Raw genomic sequence first — 25546 nt, forward strand, 5'->3', positions numbered from 1 at the left:
TTAGTTTGAACTCAGCCTAATTATTTACAGTCATGTAAACAACTGTTGTGAAATTATACAGAAATATTAAGCTTTTGAGGCTTCTTTCCATATTGAGCTCCTAGAATTGCTCAAGACAGATATACATCTCAATGTCCATTCCCCTCCCTCAAGATTATGAGAATCTGTACAAGACCAATAATTGCTGAATAAAGTTTCCAAATACCTAAAGTACTTGGTAATAGGCTAAGAATCTGTTTCTTATTTACTTATAATACAGTCTAATAGCTGTAGGTAAGAAAATGTAAGCACAATTTTAGTGAAGGGTATGTACCAATCTTTTGAGTGGTTCAATAATGAAAGGACAAAATCTGTTCATAAAAATGTACTTTTTATTTCATTAAAAAAAAAAAACTGGCCAATATCCCTCCCCCTCATGCAAACAGCTCTCATATGAGATTCTTCAGATTTTACGTTTTTTCCATTCTGGCTCATTCTTTGTTTCCTCATCATCAGATTCAACTTGGGCAAACATGGTTTTGGGCTGAGTCCTAAAAGAAAGTTAAAGAGAAGAGGAAAAATTTAGTCGACAAGTGTTTATTAGATTAGACTTTGCTCCTTTCATCAAGTGGAAGCACATTTGGGGAATCAATCACATCTCAATTATTAAATATCAATCATTGAACTTCTGGCAAAGAAAAGGAAAATAGAAATTTAACTATGTTCAAGACAAGAGCCAAAGATTCTTTTAAAGATTTTCACTCTGTGGCAGACTATGTGTGCTGTCCTTTCCTTCAATAAAATAAAATCAAAAAAAAAAAGTATCAAATTCAGTGGAATCACATAGAACCACCCTCCACATCAAACTCAAGCTCACCAGGACCGTTTGGGAGGCCAAATTATAGTCGCCATGCAAGAATCTACATGATCTTTATTTATAGCTCTCTGGGCTGTTCCTAGATGTAAGCAGTCCAAATATATGTGATTATGGTGCACATGAATAGGAGAATTTGAGTTAATAGTTTTCTTATCCAATGAGTTTAAAATACTAGATAACACATATAGTAATTTGAGTACTGCTACAAAAAATAAAAAAACAAAACAAACAAATGAACATTCCCTCCATCCCAACACCCAGATCCATGCCTGGAAATGTCAAGCATTTTAGGACTCGTCATTGAGTATCACTGCTGTAAGACTGGCACAAAGTACATCAAGCAATCTTTGTATTATGACTTTCTGTGCTTTGTAAACATACCTGGTTCAATGACATTCCTTTTTACACCATTCACACAGAAAATAATTCCAAGAAAATGTCAAATGGTTATAATTCATACTCTTTTTGGTCATGCTACTGTTGATTTCCTTTTAAAAACCACTCTGTCACATTATGAGGAAACATTAAAGCATAATACTGAAGATGATATATTTTAGCTTACATCTCTATTTAGAGTTCAATTCATTGTGTCAAGGTAATGGTAAAAATAATGACAATAACTCCTTTTATTTGCCAAGTGAAAACAAGGTTAAAAGCTTCTATTACTTCTTGCTGTTTCTTCGTTATCCTGAGGAAGAAGTAGAAAGCATCCACATCATGCTGATGATGTTCCAGTGCGAGCCGTGTCCTAGAAGTCCTCCGGCATAAGTTAGTTATAACTCCTGTCTCTCCACTTATCTCACACACCTACCTAGAGCCCAGGCTGTCCCCATATCCAATCCAATTGGTTAAACTTGTTGTCACTTTAAAACACTGTTAGGACCTCAACAAACACACCATAGCTCTAACATTTCCAAAAGCAACTGCAGATTTTCATAGGTCGTGAGTTGCTGAATTACTAGAAAGTAGGACCACTGGCTTTCTAACATGCTATAACAAGGCAATTGGCGCTCATTACATATTTCATCTTCTCGCAAAGATGTTGGTTGGCCACTTAGATATGGACAAACCCATACAGGAACAAAATTGTCTGGTTTAAAAAATCCTTTAAATTAGATATTTAATCTCTAAGGGGGAAAAAAAGAAGCATGGTCTTCTAAAGATATCCAGCAGTGCTTCATAAGACACCAGCTCATCAATGTTAGCTGCAAAGAGGTTTATGTACTAAGAAGTTGTAATGCTGCTTTTTTGGATATAAAAAAGAAGAAACTGATGACAGATTACAGGAAGGAACCCCAGAGCTTGAAAAGGCTATTTCATTTGAGTGGTTACTCTTTTATATTCCACTAACTTCCAAAAGTATTTTTAGCAGGTTGATGGCTAACACTAAAGGGCAGAGAATCAGTGGAACTATTCAACAAGGGGCAGAAAGAGAGTAATGATTGCAAAGAGGCATGGGAGAACATTTTGGGGGATGAAGTATTTTACAATCTTGATTGAAGTGGTGACTACACAGGTGTAGATATTCGTCAGGACTTGAAATGGATGCGTTTTGTATTTTTATTATATATAAATTATATCTCAATAAAATTGACCCATAAAGAAAATCAAAACAAAATAAATGAGTAGGAGATCAAGAACCAAGGAACAAAAATGTACGGAACTGAGCATAAAACTTAGCCCCGAATTTCCTAGCAGCCAAGACAAAAGAAAAGAAAAATATCAGTCTTTTAAAGGAGATAGCTTTCCCCCTTGACTAGCAGTGAACTAGTAAATTTTTCACTGAGTAAATTTTTACATCAGGGTTACTTAGATTGTCACGTTAAATCACCAGACCCCAACAGTCCCCTCATCCTTTGCAGGTATTTTACCTTCGGCGACATCAACTTGTTTGGAAGGTGGAGTGGTCCTATTTGTGAAACTCCATGAAATTTATTTTAAATTCCACTTTTGAACTAACAACAATGTTGCCAGCAAAATAGCTATATTATGCGTATGCAACATCAAATCATGACACTTGGCTTTCCAATAGCCATGCTCTCCTTCCCCAAATTGCCAAAATCAAGGCATAAATCAGCATCCAAATTTTCCCAGTATGGCAGCTCCTCAAAAAATTAATAATAGATTTATCATGTGATCTAGCAATTCCACTTCTGAGTATACGCTCAAAAGAACTGAAAATAGAGTCTTACAGAGATATTTGTACATCCATGGAAGCAAGCTAAGTGTCCATGGATGGATGAATGGATAAACAAAAAGGTGGTATATACAGACAATGGACTATTATTCAGCCTTAAAAAGAAAGGGGGTTCTGAAAAATGCTACCTGGATGAACCTTGAGGACATTATGCTAAGTGAAATAGGCCAGTGACAAAAAGACAAATACTGTGTAATTCCACTTACACGAGGTACCTGGAGTAGTCAATTTCATGAGGGAAAGGAGAATGGTGGTTGCCAGGAGGTAGGCGGAGGGGGAAATGAGCTGTTGTATAATGGGTATAGAGTTTTAGTTTTGCAAGATAAAAAGAGTTCTGGAGATTGGTTGCACAACAATGTGATTGCACTTAACACTACTGAAATGTACACTTAAAATGGTTAAGATGGTAAATTTTGTTACGTGTATTTTAAACAATTACAATTAACAAAAAAAACCCTAGGTTCTTGTATTTAGTCATAAGGAAGAATGGAAAAACCCTTTTCCTGGGATAGGAAGGGTCTTAGCCTCCAACGTGGGGCCATCCCAGAGCAATGCTTCTCAAACCATCTATGGTGCAAGGCCAGTCTTTGTTTTCTAATTTCCAATCCCTTGCAGACAAATATTATATTTCTAGAAAAACAAAAAGAGTACCAAAATCCAAATCTAAATTTTTGTTAGTCCAATTTTTGCAGTCTAGTTTTGTTGGACTACACTGTGAATAACACCTGCTGGGAGCTCCATCCCTCCCCTACTTTGGGAAAGAAAGGAGTAAAGCAGGGCTCCGAAACCAGGCTGTGGAGTAAAAATTTGTCTTCTTAAATAAAACTTTTATACAGGGTGAGCTTCCTCCAACTGTAGGAAAACATTTCCCATATCTGGAGAAGTGGGCCCTGTATCATGCTACTGAAGACCTGGTGAAGGAATGGAGTTTGACGTTGCATTTTCACAGGCCCCTTTAAGGAGCAGTCTTTAATTCCCGGGAGTTAGGTACAGGGAGGTGAAGGGAGACGTGGCCCACAGAAAGAAGTTTCCCTCATTCCAATCCATCCTGCCTCCAAAACCAACATTCTTACTACATAGTTCAGAACCTTCCATAAGAGCTCTGCATTGTCTGCTGAATAAAGACTAGGTTCTTCAAAAAAGATTGGCTTCAGCACACTAATATCTCTAGCTAGCCTCAGGAATGCCAGTGTTTTATAGAAGCAAAGAGAGAATTACAGCTTTAAATCTTGCAGCTATTCTTTCTCTTCAGCAATTTTTATCTTTGAATTTATGTCCAGCAGTCATTCTTTTGAAAGTCTCTGGAAATCCATATATGAGGAAGACAAAAAAATTCAATTCAGGATTATCTAGGGCATTTAAAATGGATTTCTTTAGTCACCACTTTTCAAGACAATGAGGAACAGAGATGATTAGGCAACCACTAAGCAGAGTTAGGAAGAGAACCAGGAGATTTCTTCCCCGGGAGGTGGCCTAATTTGCCCTTGGCATAGAAAACTACTATAAAATAAATCAACAATGTCAAGTAGGAGTAAAATGACATGTGCAAAAAGATAAAATGTTAACAGATTTGAAAACACTTCAAGCTGGTGCAGAAATTCCTACTCTTAAAACCAATAGGAAGCTAACAAATAAACAACAACAAAAACCCTCTAAGTCTCTATTAACATTGTCACTGGCCACAAAAATGGATTTCTTTCTGCGCTGCTTGAAGAAATGGAATCTGTAAACATAGACTCTCGTGGATGCTTCCGTAAGGAAGAGGAGGACAAACCAATGGGCACGAAGGCATGGCAGCAACTCAGGAAATACACCCATCAATAAATAACGTGCAAGAAATATATTCCACCGCTTCAAGAAAGCGTTTCCATTGCCCACCCATTTCTCGTCTTCTATTTAATCAGTTCCTCCAGAATTCTCTATCTCCTTTGTCAAGAAACAGGAAGGTGTCAACTCAATTTACAGCCTCATGGCAGATTTATCTCCGTTGTCCAAAACAAAAGACTATAAAAAGATTGACGTGAAGAAGAAGGGGGTAAGGGGAACATTCCATCAGCCAAAGGTAATCATCACTGTGGGTGCTCAACAGGTTAAGGGATAAGGTAAGTCTCACTGAGAACCAGTAGAGTACCCACCTTACTGAAATCAGCTTCATCCACACTATTTTACTAGTTGATGGCCCACACTTACCCATTTTTCTAAGTGTTAATTGAAAGCTTAAACTTACAGGGGCCCACCCAGTGGCAGAGCGGTTAAGTTTGTGTGCTCCGCTTTGATGGCCCAGGGTTCATGGGTTCAGCTCCCGGGTACGGACCTACGCACCGCTTACCAAGCCATGCTATGGCAGGCATAGAGGAAGATGGGCACAGATGTTAGCTCAGGGCCAATCTTCCTCAGCAAAAAGAGGAGGATTGGTGACAGATGTTAGCTCAGGGCTAATCTTCCTCAAAAAAAAAGAATTTGAAAGGAAAGAAAAAAAAAACTTAAACTTACAGAAGGCTGATGTGAAACTTGCATTTTGCAGTTTGATTAACTTACTTGGTGAATAGGAAACATTTTTCACCTGACTGTATATGTCAACTTGTTTACTAGAGTTACTAAGAAAAGGACAGCAGACTAGATATCAACAGTTATTACTGCGAGCCATTAAATAAACTAATCAGAGGAGGGCTGAAGGGTTTTTTATTTTAGCTTCAGTAAATTCTGCATTTGCTAATAGTTAATATTTCATGAAGCAAATATAAAAGCCTAAGAAAACGTCTTTCTCAAATCTACAAATTCTAATGTGCTGATACTTTGTGCTGACTAATTTTCCCCTTGGAACATTTTTTAAACTGAATTCTCAAGTTATTTGTAGAAAGTGAGTCTTTTCAAGCAACTATGTGTATAGAAAAAAAAACAGAAGGCCAACAGAAACCGAATCCCACCTTCAGTGTTTCCACCCAGAAGAATTTTGTGTAGAACAGTCAGTAAATAATAAAGAGTCCCCCTGCAAGCTTCTAAAAGGGCATTTTAGGGGGTGCATTGTTTGTGCAAGAGAGTCAAAGTGTCAGCGGAGCTGTCCTTTCTCTTCTGACCAAGCTCTAACGCGGGCCTTCTACACTCCTTCTCCCCTCGTGCTCAGGCCAGAGTGAAGCCCCCAAATGTTTTCAGCTGCAATGCAAAATCCACAGGTCAAAGTCTTTCTTAATTATGCATATTCTCCTGATATGATTCATTCAAAAAGCATAAAGCGAGCTCCAGGGTAATAGAATGAGTATGAAGGGAAATCACTTGTAATATTTAGTCATCAGTATGTGAGTATAAACCACAAGCTTTTTTGGCTCAGGGCCCATTGTTTATTATGAAGGAAACCCTCAAAGCCAAAGTCAACTATAGCCATGACTTGACAATCTGACACACTTGTTAACCCTGTGAGAATGAACATGGTCCAGATGAACTCTGACCCAGTCATCACAATTGCAGAATTATTAAGATTAAATAAAGAACTTGACCAAAGGTTCCACTTGAAATGGTCCCTTCTTTCTGGTGAAGAGCTAATCAAAGATAATTTTTTTTTTTTTAATATTAGGGACACAGAAGAAGATGAGAGGCAATAAGATGTTTCTAGATAAAGAATGTTCTATTTTCTTCAGGAAATGAACACATAATATTTTGGAAAATAGACAAACGTATCTCAGACTCATTAAAAAGGACATACTAACTCATAAGGCTACTGCGAGATTCGAAGATTGAGTGAAGGGGAGAAAGGGACATATCTGAAACCTGGGGAAACGGGAAACAAAAAAAGAAAAAGAGAGAGGAAAAAAATGAAGAAGAACTATCTAAAATCACCATTAGCTACCTCACCACCAAGTGGGTAAACAAGTCAGAATGATTAAATCTTTGAGGAGCCCACAGGCCTGAGGCAGCCCAGGATCATCAATGCCCTCTCTAAGTTCACATTTATAAAATATATAACTGTGTGCCACAATTTCCACTCAAAAACATGTGTGAGGGGCTGGCCCCGTGGCCGAGTGGTTAAGTTCGCGCGCTCCGCTGCAGGCGGCCCAGTGTTTCGTTAGTTCGAATCCTGGGCGCGGACATGGCACTGCTCATCAAACCACGCTGAGGCAGCGTCCCACATGCCACAACTAGAAGAACCCACAACGAAGAATACACAACTATGTACCGGGGGGCTTTGGGGAGAAAAAGGAAAAAATAAAATCTTTAAAAAAAAAAAAAAAAACATGTGTGAAAACTGGGCATTAGTGCAGCCCTACTCTCTTACTTCACAGATGGGGAAATAGTCTCAGGGAAGGTAAGCGAATCTCAGCAGGAACTAAACCCCCTGGACTTCCGACTCCGCCTGCCGTGCTTCCGCCCTGCCTGCTGGCTCACACAGTCATCCCTTAGCTTCGCTATTACTCCCATAGCTACTATCAGTTGCATTGTGGTGCCAAGCAGGACACTGCAGTAGTCAAAAGCAGAGGCCTGACTCTGAAGCCAGACCGCCTGTGTTGAAATCCCAGCTCAGCTACCTGCGTGGCTTTGGTCAAGTTATAAGCCTCAATTTCTTCATTTGTAAAATGGAGACAATAATATCACTTACCTCATAGGAGGATTAAATGAATAATACATATAAAGTTTTTAAACAAGCCTGGCATGGTCTAAGTGTAATAAAAGTGTCATCGTTATTATAAACCTTGCTTTGACTCTCAGGTGTTCCTCACTTCATACAGCAGGTAAATTTTCAAAAAGTTGTATGTGGAATATATTTGATAAAATAATTTATATATTGAATACAACATAGCAGCTTGCTATTTTTTAAAAACTCCTGGAGGAAGAAATACTTTTGTTATGTAAATACTCTGTCTTCAGTATGAATCTCTACAATCAAAATAATCTATTCTGTACCTTTGTATTTTCTTAAGGGCAAATCATTTGTGGTTTATGTTCAATAGTTACTTTTGTATTATTATCAAACATTACTATACAAAATAATCACCTAGGGAACTTCTCAAGATGCAGATTCCCAGCCCCAATCTTGCAGAGTCTAATCGAGTCTGGCTGGGGTGAAATCTAGAAATTTGCATTTTTAACCTTCCCACTCCCTCCCTCGACTCTGACACAGGCAGTCCACAAACCACTTTGAGAGACACTGGCCTTTCCATAGGAATATGGTGATCAGTGAGGATCAGTCACCTTTAAGTATAACTCAAGAAAAAAGTTTTATTTATCTCTGTGGGTTTATGTGTCTTCCCGACACAAATAATATATAAACCTTTACTCAATCAAAGAAGGACCTCTTTCAATATTGCCTACTAACTCAACGTGGCTTTAAATGGATCCTTTATGGACGGGAATGATATTTTAACACACATACACACATATCCATGTATCCTGTATCAGACAAGACATGCACACTGAAAATTAAATTGACTGAAACAGCAATAATGGCAGCTTATCTGGCAAGAAAACGGGCATGGCTGACAGAGCTGTCAGGCTGTCAGCCTACTGGCCAGGGTCCAGGCTCCCACACACATCTACCCCAGTCAGATATGTAAACTAATAGCCTTCTGGATCTATATCCTGCCCACTCCCCAGCCAGCTCCTTTCGCCTCCCTCCAGCAACATCTTTTAACAAGAAACTGTAATCGAATCTGCCCATGTGTGGCTGAACAAGAGTCTTCTGTGATCCTGCTGTGTTTTAAACTTTCATGGCTATTACACTGCCAGTGCCAGAAATGAAACTTAAAACTCAATTGATAAATGTAACGTGTTCAAAGACTCTGTTACCATCACTGGAGAATAAAGGTGAGTATACATCACGTGCAAGTGGGCAAATTTGTGTAATGTCTACTTGTGCTTTTCTGTGATAAAGCAAGATACAGTAAATCTTCATTTCATCACTGACAGAAGTCAATTGCAGTGAAGAAAAACAACCAGACACACATTCTCAATTACAGTGACCTTTATGAAAAGATCCTTTAAATATTAGCTTCCCTTCAAACACTTCGCCACTTGGCAGTAAACAGTATACTCTAGCAGGTGAACACGGGAGAAATAGCACTGCAATTCTGGCTAACAAATTACATGCCACAGACAGTGCCATGAACTTAGTTAGTATGCAATAAATGTAAGGTGACAAAATTGGGTGGAAGGAAAGAGATGGGAGCAAAAGGCGGCGGCAGAAAGGTGTATATTAAGAGAGATCACAGTCCTCTGAAAAGCTCATTAGATTAGGCATCAAGAGAAATGAAGTCTAGTTCCAGTTGCAACCACTGTTAATTGTAAATCTCGATGCCGAAGTCTCCTCATATGTAAGGAGACGATACGACAATGTCCGTTCCACCCACTTTGCAGAGCCACCATTAAGCTAGCACATTATTCAATTGTAAATATAACCAAAGCACCTCCAGTGCAGGAAAATATCATCAGGCAATAGTCACCAAGGAACAAAACCCATTTCCACTTCAATTAATTCTATTTAAAGAAAGTTGAAAATCTGGAAGAATGATTTTCCAAGAAAATATTAATTACCAAGCAGACTCAAAAGAGTCAGAAAATCCAAACAGACTACTTACTACGAAGGGATGGAAAAGAAAGAGGAAAATTAACGAATTACTACTCACCCTCCTCGCCACAAAAGCACCAGGCTTTGACAGATTCACAGGGGCATCTATCAAATCTTTACAAAGTAGATTTAACGGTATAAAACAGTTCGAGAATACGCATAGAAAAGAAAAGCATACAGAATTTTTACGAAGCCAGCCTGACACTGACAAAGACTAAACCATAACCATGCGAGGGTCGTACCAAAAATGCAAGGATGATTCGATCTTAAGAAATTCAGTAATATAATTGATCATTTTCATTGATCAAAGTAGAACAACCATATGGTCACTTCCACAGAGATACGAGAAAGGAATTCAGTAAAATTCAGCATCTACTTCAGATGAACACGCCTCTGGTCTTTGTGTGGTGTTCGCTCTGCATGGGATGCTCCCCCCTGGATATCCGCATGGCTCACTCCCTCATTCACTCAGGTCACAGATCACTCAGCAGAGGTTCTCCCCTGATCACTATATCTACAAATAGCACCCTTTTATCCCCCTGGTTACTCTATGTCCCCTATTTTAGTTTTCTTCTTTTCACTTGCTACCATCTAACATTTATGGATTTGTTTATTGTCTGTCTCTGTCAACTAGAATATAAGCTCGATAAAAACTGCTGTATCCCCACAACCTAGAACAGTATCTGACACATAGGAGGTGTTCAATAAACCTTTGTTGAATGAATAAATAAAATAAAATAAGATGGATTCTTCCTTAACATCTTGTACATGTGTTTTCAAAAGGTATCATGTCTTATGGGGAAATACCATTAAACTGAACAATATGAAACCACTGACATTTGACTTTTTTCACCTACAAAAAAGGCAATTACGTATGTTTCAACCTAATGGAGTCACTCCTGTTAAAGTTTGAGGTGATAAAAGGATGTGCGCTATTACTGATATTATTTAATATTGTTCTGGCAGTACTAGTCAATACAATTAGATAAGATAAAGAAAGAGCAGGCATAAAAATTGGAAAAAAAAGAGGTAAATTTAACATTATTTGCATATGATATAATTTTATGCCTGAATACCCCAAGCAAATTGAGTAAAAAATCATTTCAACAGTAGGAAAATACAGTAAATAGTTAGATATGAAACAAATACCCATATATAAATTAATAATACGTGTATATATATATAAACACATAGTGTTCCCATATACAATGGAGTTATAAATTCAGCAGAAGAAATGATCCTATTTACAAGAGCACAAAAAGATAAAATAACTAGAAGTAAACTTAAAAGGAAATGTAGATCTATATGAAGAAAACTCACAAATACTACCGAGGGATAAAGAGACGTGACTAAACAGAAAAGACATACCCTTTTCTTGGTTTAAAAGAAGCAATGTTATAAAACTCTATATAAATTAACATATACATATAACTCAATTTCAACAAAAATAGCACCAAGAATTTTTTGGGGGGAGAGGTTACGAGATAACTTAGAGTAAGTTTACAGAAACCTGCAAGAATAGATAGAAAAATTCTGATAAGAAGACTAAGGAGAGCAGGCAGCCCTCCAATACTGAAAACCATTTGGTACCGATACTTGACTAGATCAATTAACGGAACAGAACAGAAAGCCCAGAAACTGGCTAAAATTCACGTGAGTGCAGTACATATAATAAAGATATAATTTCAATTCAATGAGGAAAATTAGATTATCCAATAAAACAGTTTAACAGCAACTGGCTAACCAACTAGGAAAGACTAAATTGGAGCTCTACGGTGGTAGGCTGAAAAATGGCCCCCCAAAATACCCACCTTAAATCCCTGGAACCTGTGAATACTGTAGTATTTGGGAAAAAAGGTCTTTGCAGATGTGATTAAGGATCTGAAAGTAAGGAATTAATTCTAGATTATCTCAAGTGGGCCCTAAATGACATCACAGGTATCCTATAAGAGAGAAGAGGAGAAGACCAACACAAAGGAGAAAGCGACGCCAAGACTAAGCAGAGACTGGAGTAACACGGCTACAAGCCGAGCAGGCAGGCAACCTCCAGAAGCTAGAAGAGGCATGGAATGAATTTTCCCCTAGAGCCCCATGTGGAGTGCGGCTCTGGCTGACACCTTAATTTCGGACTTTGGCCTTCCAGAACTGTAAAAGAATCAATTTCTGCTTTTCAAGCCACCAAGTTTATGGTAATTTGTTATGGTGGCCCCAAGAAACTAATACACTCACCTCACTCCTTTCACTAAAACAATTCCAGGTGAATCAGAGATTTAACTCTAAAAAATTTTTTTAAAAAGTATTAAATGGAAAGATGGGAGAATTTAAAGAATAATCTTGGAGAGTGGAGGCTTTCCTAACTAAAATAAAACCCAAGAAAGAAAAATTTCTAAATCTGACTACATTAAATTTTTTTCACACATGGGAAAAATGTCATAAACAAAGTAAAATAAAAATGACTGACTGGGACCAACATCTGTAATACATGACACACAAAGGGTTAAGCTCTTTAATATAAAGCACTCTTACAAACCAATAGGAAAAGGACCCATCAACTGATAGATAAATAGGCACAAGACATAAGTAGAAAAGTTCACAGGAAACAAAGGCTTTTAACATATGAAAACATGCTTAAAAGATGTAAAAATGTAAGTGTAAACTACAATGCAATACAAGTTTTCACCTATGAGTTTGGCAAAGATAAAAGGAACCATCTCTCAGCAAGGATGAGGGAGGGGCCGATACACTGGAGAAGTTGATTAAAAGGTCTCTTTGGAGGAAAATTCAGCACCATTTATACAAATTTAAAATGCAAATACCCGTTGACTTGGCAATTCTATTTCCACAAGTTTTGTACATGTGGGCAAATAAGTACGTCCAAAGATATTAATTTCAGTATTTATGAAAGCAAAAGACTGAAAACTATGTAAATATCCTTCAATAAGGTATTTAAGAAAAGTATAACATATCCATTGAATGGAAAATATCAAGAAAGCATAAAGAATGAGCTAGATATGGATGGACGAATCTGGTCCAATCTCCGAAGTAAAAAACAAAGTAAAAAACCAACAAAATAACAAAAACAAAAACCAGCTTGTAAAACATGCTATATACCTGTGCTTTTAAACAATGAACGCATGTACACACGTATCTGTTCGTTTATGCAAGGACTCTCTCTCTCGGAGGAAATACAGGAACGTGTGGGTGGTGGGCATCCCTCAGTAGTAGAATGAAGGAACGGGGGGCCAAAGGGAAAGAAAGGCTCTTGAATTTCCACTGTCTACCCTTTAGCACTGCTGGATTTGTTTTTGCACTGTGTGCATGTATTACTTAAAATTTCCAACATAAAAAATTGAAGTTTGATCTTTTATCAAAATAATTAGTTGTTAGAAGTTAGAACAATAACCTGGAAATTCTAAGGCCAGGTTCTTGGCCTGGGCTCTAGCAATGACTTGCTATCCAGCAGGTTCTAAAAGTTATCTTCTTAGTGTCTCATTTTCTTCAGTGGTAAGATAGATCTTTGGCACCTTCCTATGAATTATATATTGTTAATATCAATCAAAAATCAGTAAACTGTATGATGTCAATATTTATGGAGACACCTCAATGATTCGCTTTGTGTGTAAACATACACACATCTATTTGGAGCAGTTTGCTATCAAAATGATTCTTGCTATGTATAGCAAATTTTAAACCATGGGTCTGTTTACTCTTCTCTCCTCAGCTAATTTTTGGTATGTTTCTAAACAAGTTTTTTGAAGTATAAAAGAATCCCTAATAATAATAGAAAACACTCCATTAAAAACAGAAGTGTCAACAGAGGCATAGTTTATAAGCTTATCTGGCTGCCAATGATGTGTTGACATACATTAGTTTATATACACACAAATTCTATACAAATGAAGGCTATAAATGCATACTATTTAGCTGGCCAGCCTTGATATGACCCTCTTAGCTGTTGTAATATTATCCAATTAATTGTTCAGAGATGTTCCATCTGTACTGTCTGGTTACTAACATATACTGTGAACAACCACCACTGACAACACACAGTTCAGCTAAGCCTGTTCTGCTACAACGTGCAGAGCAGAGGATGCAGTGATCCCCACAGAATGCCCTCAAATCCCTCTAGCATCTATGTGTGGGGTGTTTTCACTCACACAGCAGCACCTATCTCTCTTTGTCAGAAGGCTGTTGGCAGGTTGCTAAAGCCCTGGAGAGCCGCAAGAGCCTGGCACTGTCTCCCCAAACCCCATCTCCAGCCATTACCAATGACCAACAGATACTGGAGTGTAAGTACTCCAGCTACTGTGCCTCTGACCAGGGTCTCCAGGGTGGCTCTGTGGGACTGAACCAAAGTGACCCTTCCTGGAACTTTGCTTGATACTGTACCCTTGCTCGGCTTCATTACACTTCTCCACTCCCGTACTGGTTTTCTTTGGGAACGCTTCCTAATAAATCACCTTTATGAGAATCTTTATCTCAGCATCTGTTTCTAAGGAACCCAAGCTAAGACAATGTTTTTTCTTTTATTCAAAGAAGTTCATAGCACATAGGGGACTGACATCAGTAAATATGTAAGCTGAGTTGGTACATAAGTGATTTTTTCCAGCATATTAATGTTTTGAAAAGTGATCAGGGTGCAGCTTTCTCATAATTGAAAACTTTAGCAATACATAAAGACATCAAGAAAAAAGTGAATACACTTCCAACAATACAAAAATATACATGCACAAATTCATTCAGTGTAGCATTGTTAGTACCTGTAAAATACTGGGAACAATCTAAATAACAATAGAGAAGAGAATGGTTGAATAAAGTATGGTACATCCATACAATGGAGCACCATGCAGCTATCAAAAAGAATGAGAATGAGCTCTGTGAACTCATGTAGAGTGATTTCCAGGGCATATTGCTAAGTGAAAAACAGCAAAGCCCAAAAGAGTATTTATACCATGCAGCCCTTCATGTAAGAAAGGAGCGGATATAAGAAAATACGTTTCTGCTCATTTGTGCAAAAGAAGACAAACCAGAAAATAGAGACTGGTTACCTATAGGGGTGAGTAGGAAAAGGACTGAAAGAATGGGGGGCTGCTGGAATGGGGTGGCAGGGATAAAGAAGGTGTGGCACTCCTCTGAGTATATCTCTTTTAAAGTTCTGACTCCTAGCACCACAATAATAGTTCACATACCCTACACACACCCTAAAAAAAACCCCAGAATATGCGAGAAACCCCAAAGAGAATACAAACACTAACAAATGACCCTAACTGCACTTCAAATGAATAACATAATCACACTGACAGGAGTGGAGAAGAAAAGATCTAAGCCAAGTAAGTTTGGAAAACAATATCTTGACTAGATAGATACTGTAAGGCTAAAAAAGACAAAAAGAACTGTACACAAACGCTGTACTCTACTTAGGGAAAGTGTTTCTCACAGTGGGGTTAGCAATTCTGAAACTACTTTATGTGTAGACCAGAATTGAACAAATACGTAAATCTATTCCAGATAACGAGAGCTGGGTTTCTCACCACTGGAGAAAGAAGTTACAAATACGGAAAGGGGAAAGGGGAAATGAACTCTGCGCTACAGGACTGCAATGAGAGGCACCAGTTTAAACTCATGATTTTTAAAATATAATACAGATAGATACACACAGAAATATGTACACGTGTGTATGCATAGGTTAGTATACATACATCTATTTCTGAGCTTTGTCAGTTGAGAGGACCTAGAAGAAGTGACATTTTAGTAGCAATGAGCACTTCTAGCACCAACTTCTTGGTTTCTAAACATCATTCTCCAAGAAAAGGAACCAGGGTTCCTTGGAGAAGTGATTGGTTCTAGGACTGGGACCAAAAAAACCCAGAAAGATGAGCCTGGAACATTTTGTGGTGCCAGAAAGTAAGGAAGTGCTCAAAAAAATACAGGGACTTGTTGAAAGAAGACAGGAGCCGCTCTGAAGGGGATTCCACAGGCCAAAGCTGGAACAACGTGAGCAACAGACTAAATAATGATAGCATTGGATTTTAACCCATAGAATAAAGTATTTTAAAGTTCATACTGATATAAAAAAATACTTGAAAAATAAATAAATGTGGGAGACAAGACAATTCTTCCTTTCAGTAGAATTCCAATTAATAAATGTAGAAGAAAAGAGGGAAACAGAAAATCACCATTAGGCAAACGCCACACTAATAACCATTGCAGGCAAATCTACCCATGGATGATAAAATTAGAAAGCAGCAGCGTAAGGAGAGAGAGAATTTGCATAGTCTTAAAATATCACTCCCAAGAAATTTATTAACTCAAAATGGAATGACAGAAACTTTACAGTGGAGAAACTTGGCAGACACCACCTTAACCAAGGGATCAAAGTTAGTGACAAGAGACACAGTGACACGAAGCTCCTGATAAGATGCACTGAGAATGATACATCATTCCTGTATTATTTTTGCCAAAAATGCAAAGTTTCATTACAATCATGAAAAAATATCAAACAAACCCAAACTGAGAGAAAGTGTACAAAACAACAAGCCAGTGTTCACTGAAAGCATCAAGCTCATGAAAGACAAGAAAGACTGAGAAACTATTCTGACTGGAGAACACTAAGGAGAAGTAACAACTAAATGCAGTGTGGACCATGGATAGGATCCCGGAACAGAGAAAGCAGAAAAACGGGAACATCAGATGAGCTTAGTTAACAGTATTATACTACTGTTAATTTCATGGCATTGCTAATTAATTGTACTATGGTTATGTAAGGTCTTAACATTAGGGGACTAAGTAAAGTGTAAACCCTCCTTAACTAAGATAATGCATATAGGCAGTAATTTCCCTTTTTTCCCTCAAAGATTGGCACTTGAGCTAACAACTGTTGCCAATCTTCTTTTTTTTTCCCCTGCTTTATCTCCCCAAATCATTCCAGTACATAGTTGTATATATTTTAGCTGTGGGTCCTTCTAGTTGTGGTATGTGGGACACTGCCTCAGCATGGCCTGATGAGTGGTGCCACGTCCATGCCCAGGATCCGAACCAGTGAAACCCTGAGCTGTTGAAGCAGAGCGCGCACTTAACCACTCGGCCACAGGGCCGGCACCCCTCTTTTTTTTAATCATAGGTAGAGTGGGCTTCACATAATGGGTTTATACTAGGCTATAACTCTGATGGAACTGGTCTGGTTCAAAAATTCACCATTTTAAAGTTCTAAGATACAAACAAATGCCTAGGTTTCAGGACCTATGAGTACCTGGTCTGTTTTTCATGCTCAAGAGTAAAACAAGAAGTGGAGAAGTTAGAACCTCAAAGTGGCCATTGTTGTGTTCTTCCCATTCACTAAACACAATAATTTTTCTATTTTAAAAGGCTGTCTCCTTACTTGGAATATGCTGGAGAAACCCAATATGGGTTGTCTTCAGCTGCTTTGGCATGCCGCAAAATGGCTTCCCGGGGATTGCTGTCATCGGTCTTGTCCAAAGCAATGTTCTTCACGATGTATGACGACAGAGTACCCCCATGGGTTCCAACCCGGCCGCCTCGACCTGTTCCAAAGGAAAAAAACCACAAATCAGAAACAGAACGTGCATGGCAATATATTAGTATACCTTGTGTGCACTGTACTGTCAGATTGACAAGGGTGAGAATCCCTCAGTGCTGGCTTCCAAGGTGGCCTGTTAAGTGAATGACAAAATGGGGCCAGAGCTTTACTTTGGTTTACCCAATTTTTGTCTTTCCCCATGGAATCAAGGTTTTGAGCACTCTAGGGCTTCTTCAAACTTTGGTTTGAAGCACACAAATCTTAAGAGTATTTGAGTATTGTTCTTTCAGCTGTCATTTATGATAAACACAACCAGAGTAGGAAATCACCAAACCTCAATTTCCCCATAACATTTTTACATAGAAAAAGACATTTTTTGTTATGTCTTAGTTGCTTAATTTACATAATGATACCAATGTAGGAAGAATTACAAATACTTTGCCATGTATATGCCTTAAAAAAATTCCTCAGGCATGAACATTTGAAATTCAATTAGTAAATATAACCAATATTCATCAGATGCTATTTTAGTTTTAAACAAACATATCTTAGGGCTTGTCAGCTTCCAGGTACCTTGTAGGAGAGAAAACAAATAAGCTGAACACACCGATTCACATTATTTTACTGTACTATAATTGCTCTAGTAGACAGGAAGCTCCACAAGGGCATAGATTTGTTTCCTACTGGATCCCCAACAGCCAGCCTGGTGTCCAGTATTCAAAAAAATGTATGACTTTTTAGGAGGATTTAAAAAAAAAAACACATAAGGATCAGCACCGGTGACCTAGTGGTTAAGTTCGGTGCACTCCGCTTTGGTTCCCAGGCGCAGACCTACACCACTCTCGTCTGTCAGTGGGTGGCCATGCTGTGGCGGCAGCTCATGCACAAAAAGAGGAAGACTGGCAACATAGGTTTGCTCAGGGTGAATCTTCCTCAGGTAAAAACCCAAAAAACACGAAAAGCCAAATAGCACTAAAAGTTAATTTTATAAATCAAGATAAGAAGAGACTAAATAAAGCAGGAAATAATTGCCAAAGAATTTGTGTGGTCAGTAACTACTGTAGCACTTAAAAGGGAGGCAAGAGCTCTTCAGGCTGAGGTGGTTGAGGGGGTTGTCCTTAGGAAGAGATGGATCCAATTTAAGAAAGTTCAGAAGACAGAGAAGGTTATTTTCAATAAGAATGGTTTAAGTACAAAAGCACAGAAAGACAAAAGCTCCCTGGGCATTTAGGGGCAGGAGTGAACCAAAAGTAGAACAGAAATAAGGTGTAAAGCCCAAGAGTGGGTTAGAGGCAGACTGTAGAGAACTTCAAATCTCCGGAAATGCAATTGGACAGTGGGAAGCTTATGCAGATTTAGGAGTAGTAGCAATATGAAAGCTGGAGGAGTTGGGAATAAAAGCTGTGTGTAAGATGAATGGAAGTAGGGTGGGGAGGAAAAAGAGTAACTTGAGATAAGGTTAGAAGAGTTTTTCAGTAATCCAGGTAAGAATATTATTTAGGAACTTTGATTAGGATGGGTGGCAAAGGAAGTGAAAAAAGAAAAATTGAGACTGGTATGTGAAATGTTTTCAATGCTGAAGGGGTGGGCCGAATAGATGTAGGTCCAAAACTCAGGTTCACAGGAATTAACAAGTCAAAAGCTATAGGCTTGTGAGCCTAGGACAGATGGAAACCACACAGGTGATAGCAGAAAATGGGACTCTAATAAAGGTATGTGCTGCACAATAGCCAATGCTGTCTTACTTTCTTCTGGTATTTACTTTCCTAAAAACTCTAAGGACTTCATTCATCTTCTAGGGAAAGTGGGCAGCTCCATTTTATCAACACAGAACTAAATGATGGTCACTTTCTGCCTTTTGTGAAACCTAATCCAGCCTGGATTCTGGTCAAAGTATCCAATGTTGTATATTAAGCCAACATTGAGAGCAGGGGTTTTAACACTGGGTTCCCAGGAGCCCCACAGTTCCACCAACATCACTAAAGGGCTCAAGTTAGAGACTGAACAGAAAGGGCTCCAGGTTCCCTCTGTACTTCCGCACAGCAGCTCCATTTTATCTATTTTATACCAGATCCCTAAGCAAGAAGTTCTGATGCTAAAAATAAAATATTTGAAAACCCCTATTTAGTAAAATCTTTCTGAAGACAAAGAGGCACCCAGGCCCAAAAGATCTTCCCAATTCTCTATCAATTGCCCCACCCTGCCGCCAACCCCCTTTGCAGGTCACGAGCTAGATCACAGTCACCTGGGCCTGCTACAGGAGGCTCGGGTTTGTGAGACTTCAGGGGATCCAGTCGGTCCTTCTCCAGCTGTTTCCTTGTACTTCGTTGGCGGGGCTCACGGAACATAGGCAGGGCATGAGCTACAAAAAGTCACATTTGAAAAATTTCATTATGATAATAACCCTTCCATCCAAAAACATAGCTAGAGCATGACTAACTGAAAGAAGAAATGGAAGTCACGATGACAGCCTTCATCTAATAATAAAAGACAGTCTTACTGTAACCAATTAGCCAATTTTGTTTGAGACCAGACTCATCGTTCACCTCTCCTGGCAACTAATGGCACTGAGGAAATCCTGTCAAATACCGTCATGGAAACATCAGTGAGGCTCGCCATCTCCCAAACCATGGGTAGCAGTTGAACTTAATTTCTGCAGTTTTGAAAAGAAACACTTAACGGGGCTGCCTCTAATTTTTTTTTACAAGACCCAAATGTGAATAATACCAACAGCTTGCCTATCAGCCCTGAAGTTTCCTCAGATGCCTCATAAACACTGGAATCACTTCACACATTTCTGAAATGTGACCACCTCTCAGGAGGAGACAACACTGAGTAACCGGAAGGGAGGAGCACTTATCCCACTGAAACTGGGATAAAGGTTGCCTGGAATGCACGGGGGTGCCTCAATCTCCTGACAGGGTGACTTGATGGGGAATTATCCCTACTCCTCCATGGTGGACAAAACAAAAGAACGAAAATCAAAGTAATATTTGTCCAATTGCTGTTGATTGTTTACTTAATGTTGGAATTAAATTTCAGAATATAAAAGAGTATACAAACTTAAAAGGAACACAGTGTGATATTTTGGGAGAGAGGGAGAAGATTATTGGGGGAAGAATTAAGTATCTTTTTTTGACCAAAGAAAGTACTAGAATAATTTCTTTGGATGCTTACACACAGACTAAAACCTCCTTTAAAAGAGAAGGCTTCTTCCAGGGGACTTGGGGAGGGAAAGGTTTAAAGGGAATTTATAATACGAATAACAGAAATGTCTCTAACACCTCAAAAACACTTCCAGTATCCTCCACCTTCTACCCCTACTGCCAGTCTGGGCCAGGACCATATCACTCATCAGTGAAACACGCCTGCCTTGGGTTTCTCTGCCTGAGAAACACAGCCACACGTCACTCTGTCAGGCAACATGACACAACAGTATTTTTAGGAGAGGGAAAAATGGCTTTTCACTTCAAACGACTGGAGGAATTTAAGTAGGCCACGTGTAATTACATGAGCTAGACTGGTTATGACACCGACTTTAACACTTCTACTCTTGAAAAAAGTGCCATGGGATCTCTTTACCGACCATAAGCTTCAAGGGACTTGGTCTTATAGGAGACCCACCTCCAGGGAGAAAACCCAGCAGTACAGCGCCCCCTGGGCTTTAGACTGAGACTGATCAAGTCCACAGGGGCATCTGCTAATGACAATTGCTATCACATGCAAGAGTTCCTTCCTAGCTGCTACCTGTCTGAGATGTGGCTCTGGGAAACAAAAAGCTGCCAGACTAACGAGGTTGTGTGACATACTCAAGAAAAGCTGCTCTGTCTGAATAAGATTTCTGATCACACCCCAGGTAGTTAATTTTATATCTAAATGTCTCTGGATCACGCGGTCACAGAATATCAGAGGGAGCTGGAGGAGACCCTTCGCTAGTCTCCTTACTCTCCTGATAAAGTTCAGTTGTTCAACATCACACTGCCAGTCAGAGGTGGAACTGGACAAATCCAGGTCTCCTGATTCCAAGCCCTGCACTCCTTCTTGTTTATTCTTAGAACAGATTGCTATTCTTTAAAAGGCTGCTATGGAGTAATGCATTAGGCTCAAATAGGCTTTTCCCTTTGGGGTTGAAAGTTACACAAAATAACCCTGTCTCTGTGATGAGTGACAGAAGCTAACGGGGTTAGCTGTTACATGACTCGCGGTCCTATCCACATGAATGGGATATTTTGTAATATATGCCTGAACTCTGAGGGCTTTTTCTGTCTTTAAAGCCATGAGATCAACTGCACACTAGAATAGAAGGGAGATCTATGACGGAGAGACCATGCTGACAACTTACGGGTGATGATGTAGTCCTGGGTTAGAGTCTCAGCTTGTTTCGCCTTCCGTTGGGTTTTAACCACGCATAATTTTGCTCCCCTGAGGAGGGGTAAAAGGAAATTATTTTCTTTACTTGGTCTTAGAAACAGAAAGTCTATGTCAAAAGCATTATATATTTTCAGGAACATACTCTGTGCACACCCTCTTACCAAGTCCTTGACTTTCTAAAGGATGGCAACAGATGGAGCTCTCAGTGATAAGAGATTAAATATATGGGAAAGTGAGTCTGTTAGTCAGTGGTTACTACTGAGCAAAAGGGTTGGACCGGTAACTGGGCAGCAGAAAGCTAGTTTAAAAAATCTACAGAAATAATTTAAAATTAAGATCTTAAAGAGAATCAACCTTTTCACCCTAAGGGTCACAGGGTTCAAATTGTAGTTTATGTCTCACATGAAAGCAACCTGGGTGGTCTACACCCCAAGTGGCATTTGTCCACATCTCAAATATAAGAGCACAAGTGTCTGGAACTGAGTCCTTGGCAGTGTTGCCAACTGGCTACAGCCTGAGAATGTGTGGGATTAACCAAAAGTGTGCTTAGAACAATTCACTTCTCCTTAGCAATGACGAGCTATCTCTTTCAGGAGGAACAACTACAAATAGGCAAATTTCTTAAAAGTAAAGACTCTAAAGATAGTGCCCTCTAAACGGGTGCTATCAAATGGGGTTCATGGTTTTTACAAGTGGAACAGACTCCCTCTCATCCAAATTATATTAGCACTTTCGATTCCTTTATTAAAAAGCAAACAAAATCCTATTGTTCTTAAATACCTCAGTACATAACTTCATTTTATAGGACAAGGGTTCCAACTGTAATCCAGAAAGTTCCGAAGGAAGACAAGACTGTCTGTTTCTATTCAGAGTCAAATTATAGTCAATGAATTAACAGAGTATGGGTTTCCTTTCCCCAAAAAGGATGTGGGGCCTCAAAACAGTTTTGTCAGGAAGGAACCCCAGTGAATTTAGCATGTGAATTTTAATATTAGCTAACCAAGGCTTACTCTAAAGAAACAGCTCATCAGTCACTGTACCTTAACAGCGGGAAACAAAACCATCCTTTTTTGGGTGGTAACACAAGTCCACATTTGTGCCCAAGGAAACTGGAAATATCTGAGGGACCAGCTGAGCCTCTAGTGAAGTTCTGGACCTTTGAAACACATTGGTGTGCTTAACCCTGGCATTTGAGGTGAGCATGGGGTTAAAGGGGCAAGTATTTGTGCTGTCCCCTTCTGCTGGCAGAGAACAACCCTGCCAAACATGCAATTGGTACCTGATAAAAGCCCAAACACAAAGGGAACAAAATGGACTAGCCGGTCCCATTTCCTGTAAGTGGCTAGTTCCCTGCTTGTTAATCCCTGACATGCATCACTGCTAATGCCACCATCCAGGGTGGTATGCAAAGTGAGCAGGCCCTCCCCACCCCCTTGCACTCGACATTTCAGCTAAAGAACTGCAAATCCCCAGGAAACTTTCACTTTGAATTTTGTGTAGATCAAGGGCAATACCCAAAGCCTCTCTAAAGCACAATACTAGAAGTTTGAGGCTTTACTCTGTGCCAGCTGCAGCTTCTAAAAGGGTGGATCCCCATCAAAGGGGGAAATAAATAAGAGCAGGGGTGAAAAAAAAGTCCTCCCCCCAGTTGTTGTCATCCATCTAAAACAGGCAATACGTATGAAATACCTCTGACTCTTGTTGGGGTCATAATAGACTTTAGCCAATCCGTTTCCAGTTCCCACCATGATCTGGTTCAGCTTTGGGTGCCACAGGCAGCGGACAACACTCTGAAAAGGAAAGGCACAGTAATCAACCAAAGAGGCCAAATAAAAATGGAAAATGCCTGCTGGTACTTTGGTGGCTAATTTACTAAACTGAATATCATCCTGATGGTTACCTGTAACTTCTAAACTACAAGGTCATGTTCCTAGGTTAAGTTCCGTTCCATCACTATTATCTGTGTGATTATCCTGTAAAAATAAAAAAGATGCTCCCTTCCTGACATCCCTCCTCTCCCTTCCTAACAGCTTTGAAACCACAAAGTTAGGCTTTCCCAGCTCCATTGCCTTGCGAGGCTGGCATCTTGGAATGCTGAACCCACGTAATACAGTTCTGCTTACCACTGAAGCAGCTTTGGATTCAGTGTTTCATGCTTTTACACACACAATATGTCCCTCTGGACAGCAGATTGAGGCCAGGTGGTTATTGTTTTTACTTCACAAAGATCCAAATCTCATAAAGCTTTTTAAGGAACAACACATATTTGCAGGCACTGAATAATATGTCCCTATCTATGAGATAAACCAGCAGGACAACAGCAGAAGTAAAACAGAGATACGGAATACAAATACTTGACATTAACCTGAATGAAACGCTGTTTAAGAGAAGGGTCACTGGAAGTTATGATCCTTTGAATTCATTACTGGTGAGAAAAATAAGTGGTGCTCTGGGGTCAAAAAGAACCACAACTTCTCAGTGAGAACTGCAACCTGTTTCTAATTTTTGTCTGCAGTAAGAGGGCAGAGGCGGGGGCATAGCACGAATAGTATTACGGAGAAAAAAGATGAACCTGAGGTTGGTGGGCAGAAACACCATGTGCAATGCTGCAGATCCCGCTCTGACAGAACAAGAGACGAGGGGAAACATTAATTTAATGTTTATTAAGAACCTATCACGTGCCAAGCAATGTACAAGGATTAAGGGGAAAAAGGCTACAATTAGATATTGACAATTTACATTCTAATAGTAAAATCAAAATCATGGAATCTGTCTCCCCAGTCTACCTTGGGCTGAACTTCTTTGGTTTCTTCTCCCTAACCAGCCCACTCTTTTGTTAAGATAGAATATCTGGGAATCTCTGCAGTCCCTTTTGAGAGAAATTCTGGCTCCCACCTAACTGGCAAAAAATATGCATCAAGTTAAAGGGCTACAAATCCTTCTCTGAGATTCCTGAGGAAGTAAGGAGGAAATGTAAGTCTTCAGGACTTCTAATTCGTGTCTGACAAGACTCTAGAAGAGTGGTTCCTAGGCGCTGCACCACTAAAGAGATGCACCACTAAAGATGTTCTACTGAGAAAATCAAATCAGAGAGGCTATGTTTTCCCTGTTGATAGGGGAAAAATTATACTAAAAGGGCAGGTTTTCAAAATTTTAGGATTTCTTTCCACAATTTTTCTTAAATCTGTGGTGCCCGCTACCCAACGTCTGCTGGCAAGTGCTAAAAGATGATAATACATATATAATAATGAGTGAATATTAACAGAAAAACTTGAAAATAGTAAATCATATACAGTTTGACATTTTGGGGGGTTGTCATTGTTTTGTTCATATGTTCAAGGAACGTACTTTATAATGCATCTGTATAAAGAGTCACATTTTCTCCTAATAAAACCGTGCCTGGTTGGTAAGATGGAATTAAGTATATCAATAGTTTATGGTCTGTAAAGTTCAGCCTGACTTCCAGGTGCACCACCACTGAGATTAATTTGAGAACCATGCTTAGACCACTGGAAATTTCCAGATGGTCACAGCCAGGTATGTGGAAACATGAGAAGAGTCACAAACATATTTCATAAACCCTATCTAGAATAAATCCATCCAAGCCAATACTCATCTCCTACAAGTCTCTGCTTAAATGTCATTGCTACCCAGACCACCCTATTTAAAATTGTACCCACAACTCCCCTTACTCTGCTTTTTCTTTTTTTATAGCATGTATCACCTTTTAACATAATATATAATTTATTGTTAATTGTGTTTCTTGTCAGCCTCCCCCACTAAAATGTATGTTCCACATAGGCAGAGATCTTGGTCTGACTTATGTGGCAATGTATCCCAAGTGCCCAGATTAGTGTCTGGTGCTCAATAAATGTTTCCTGAAGAAATGAACTAAAAGTTACAGTTCACCCAAGCCTAAATGGATCGCTTTGCTAAGTGGAGTTGGAGACAATTTTTAAGTTAAATCATTGCTATCTATGAGGAATAATTTTATTTCTCCAGATCATTATTATACTCAAGTATCCTACA

At 39.2% G+C, this 25546-nt stretch overlaps 1 protein-coding gene across 1 annotated transcript in view; it reads right to left on the minus strand.

Annotated features, from left to right (window-relative positions):
* Positions 1-353: 353 nt before the first annotated feature.
* WDR70 (WD repeat domain 70) overlaps positions 354-25546 on the minus strand; it is a 289585-nt gene continuing 264392 nt past the window's right edge. Inside the window, exons 14-18 of the mRNA XM_014831227.3 lie at positions 23207-23307; positions 21489-21568; positions 19392-19508; positions 16988-17150; positions 354-530 (exon numbers count right to left, since the gene is read on the minus strand). Coding sequence (XP_014686713.1) covers positions 443-530; positions 16988-17150; positions 19392-19508; positions 21489-21568; positions 23207-23307 — 549 coding nt within the window. The 3' untranslated portion in view covers positions 354-442. The remainder of the gene's footprint in view (positions 531-16987; positions 17151-19391; positions 19509-21488; positions 21569-23206; positions 23308-25546) is intronic.

This window comes from Equus asinus, chromosome 10 (genome assembly GCF_041296235.1).
Source record: "Equus asinus isolate D_3611 breed Donkey chromosome 10, EquAss-T2T_v2, whole genome shotgun sequence".
In the NCBI taxonomy this organism is placed as follows: Eukaryota; Metazoa; Chordata; class Mammalia; order Perissodactyla; family Equidae; genus Equus; species Equus asinus.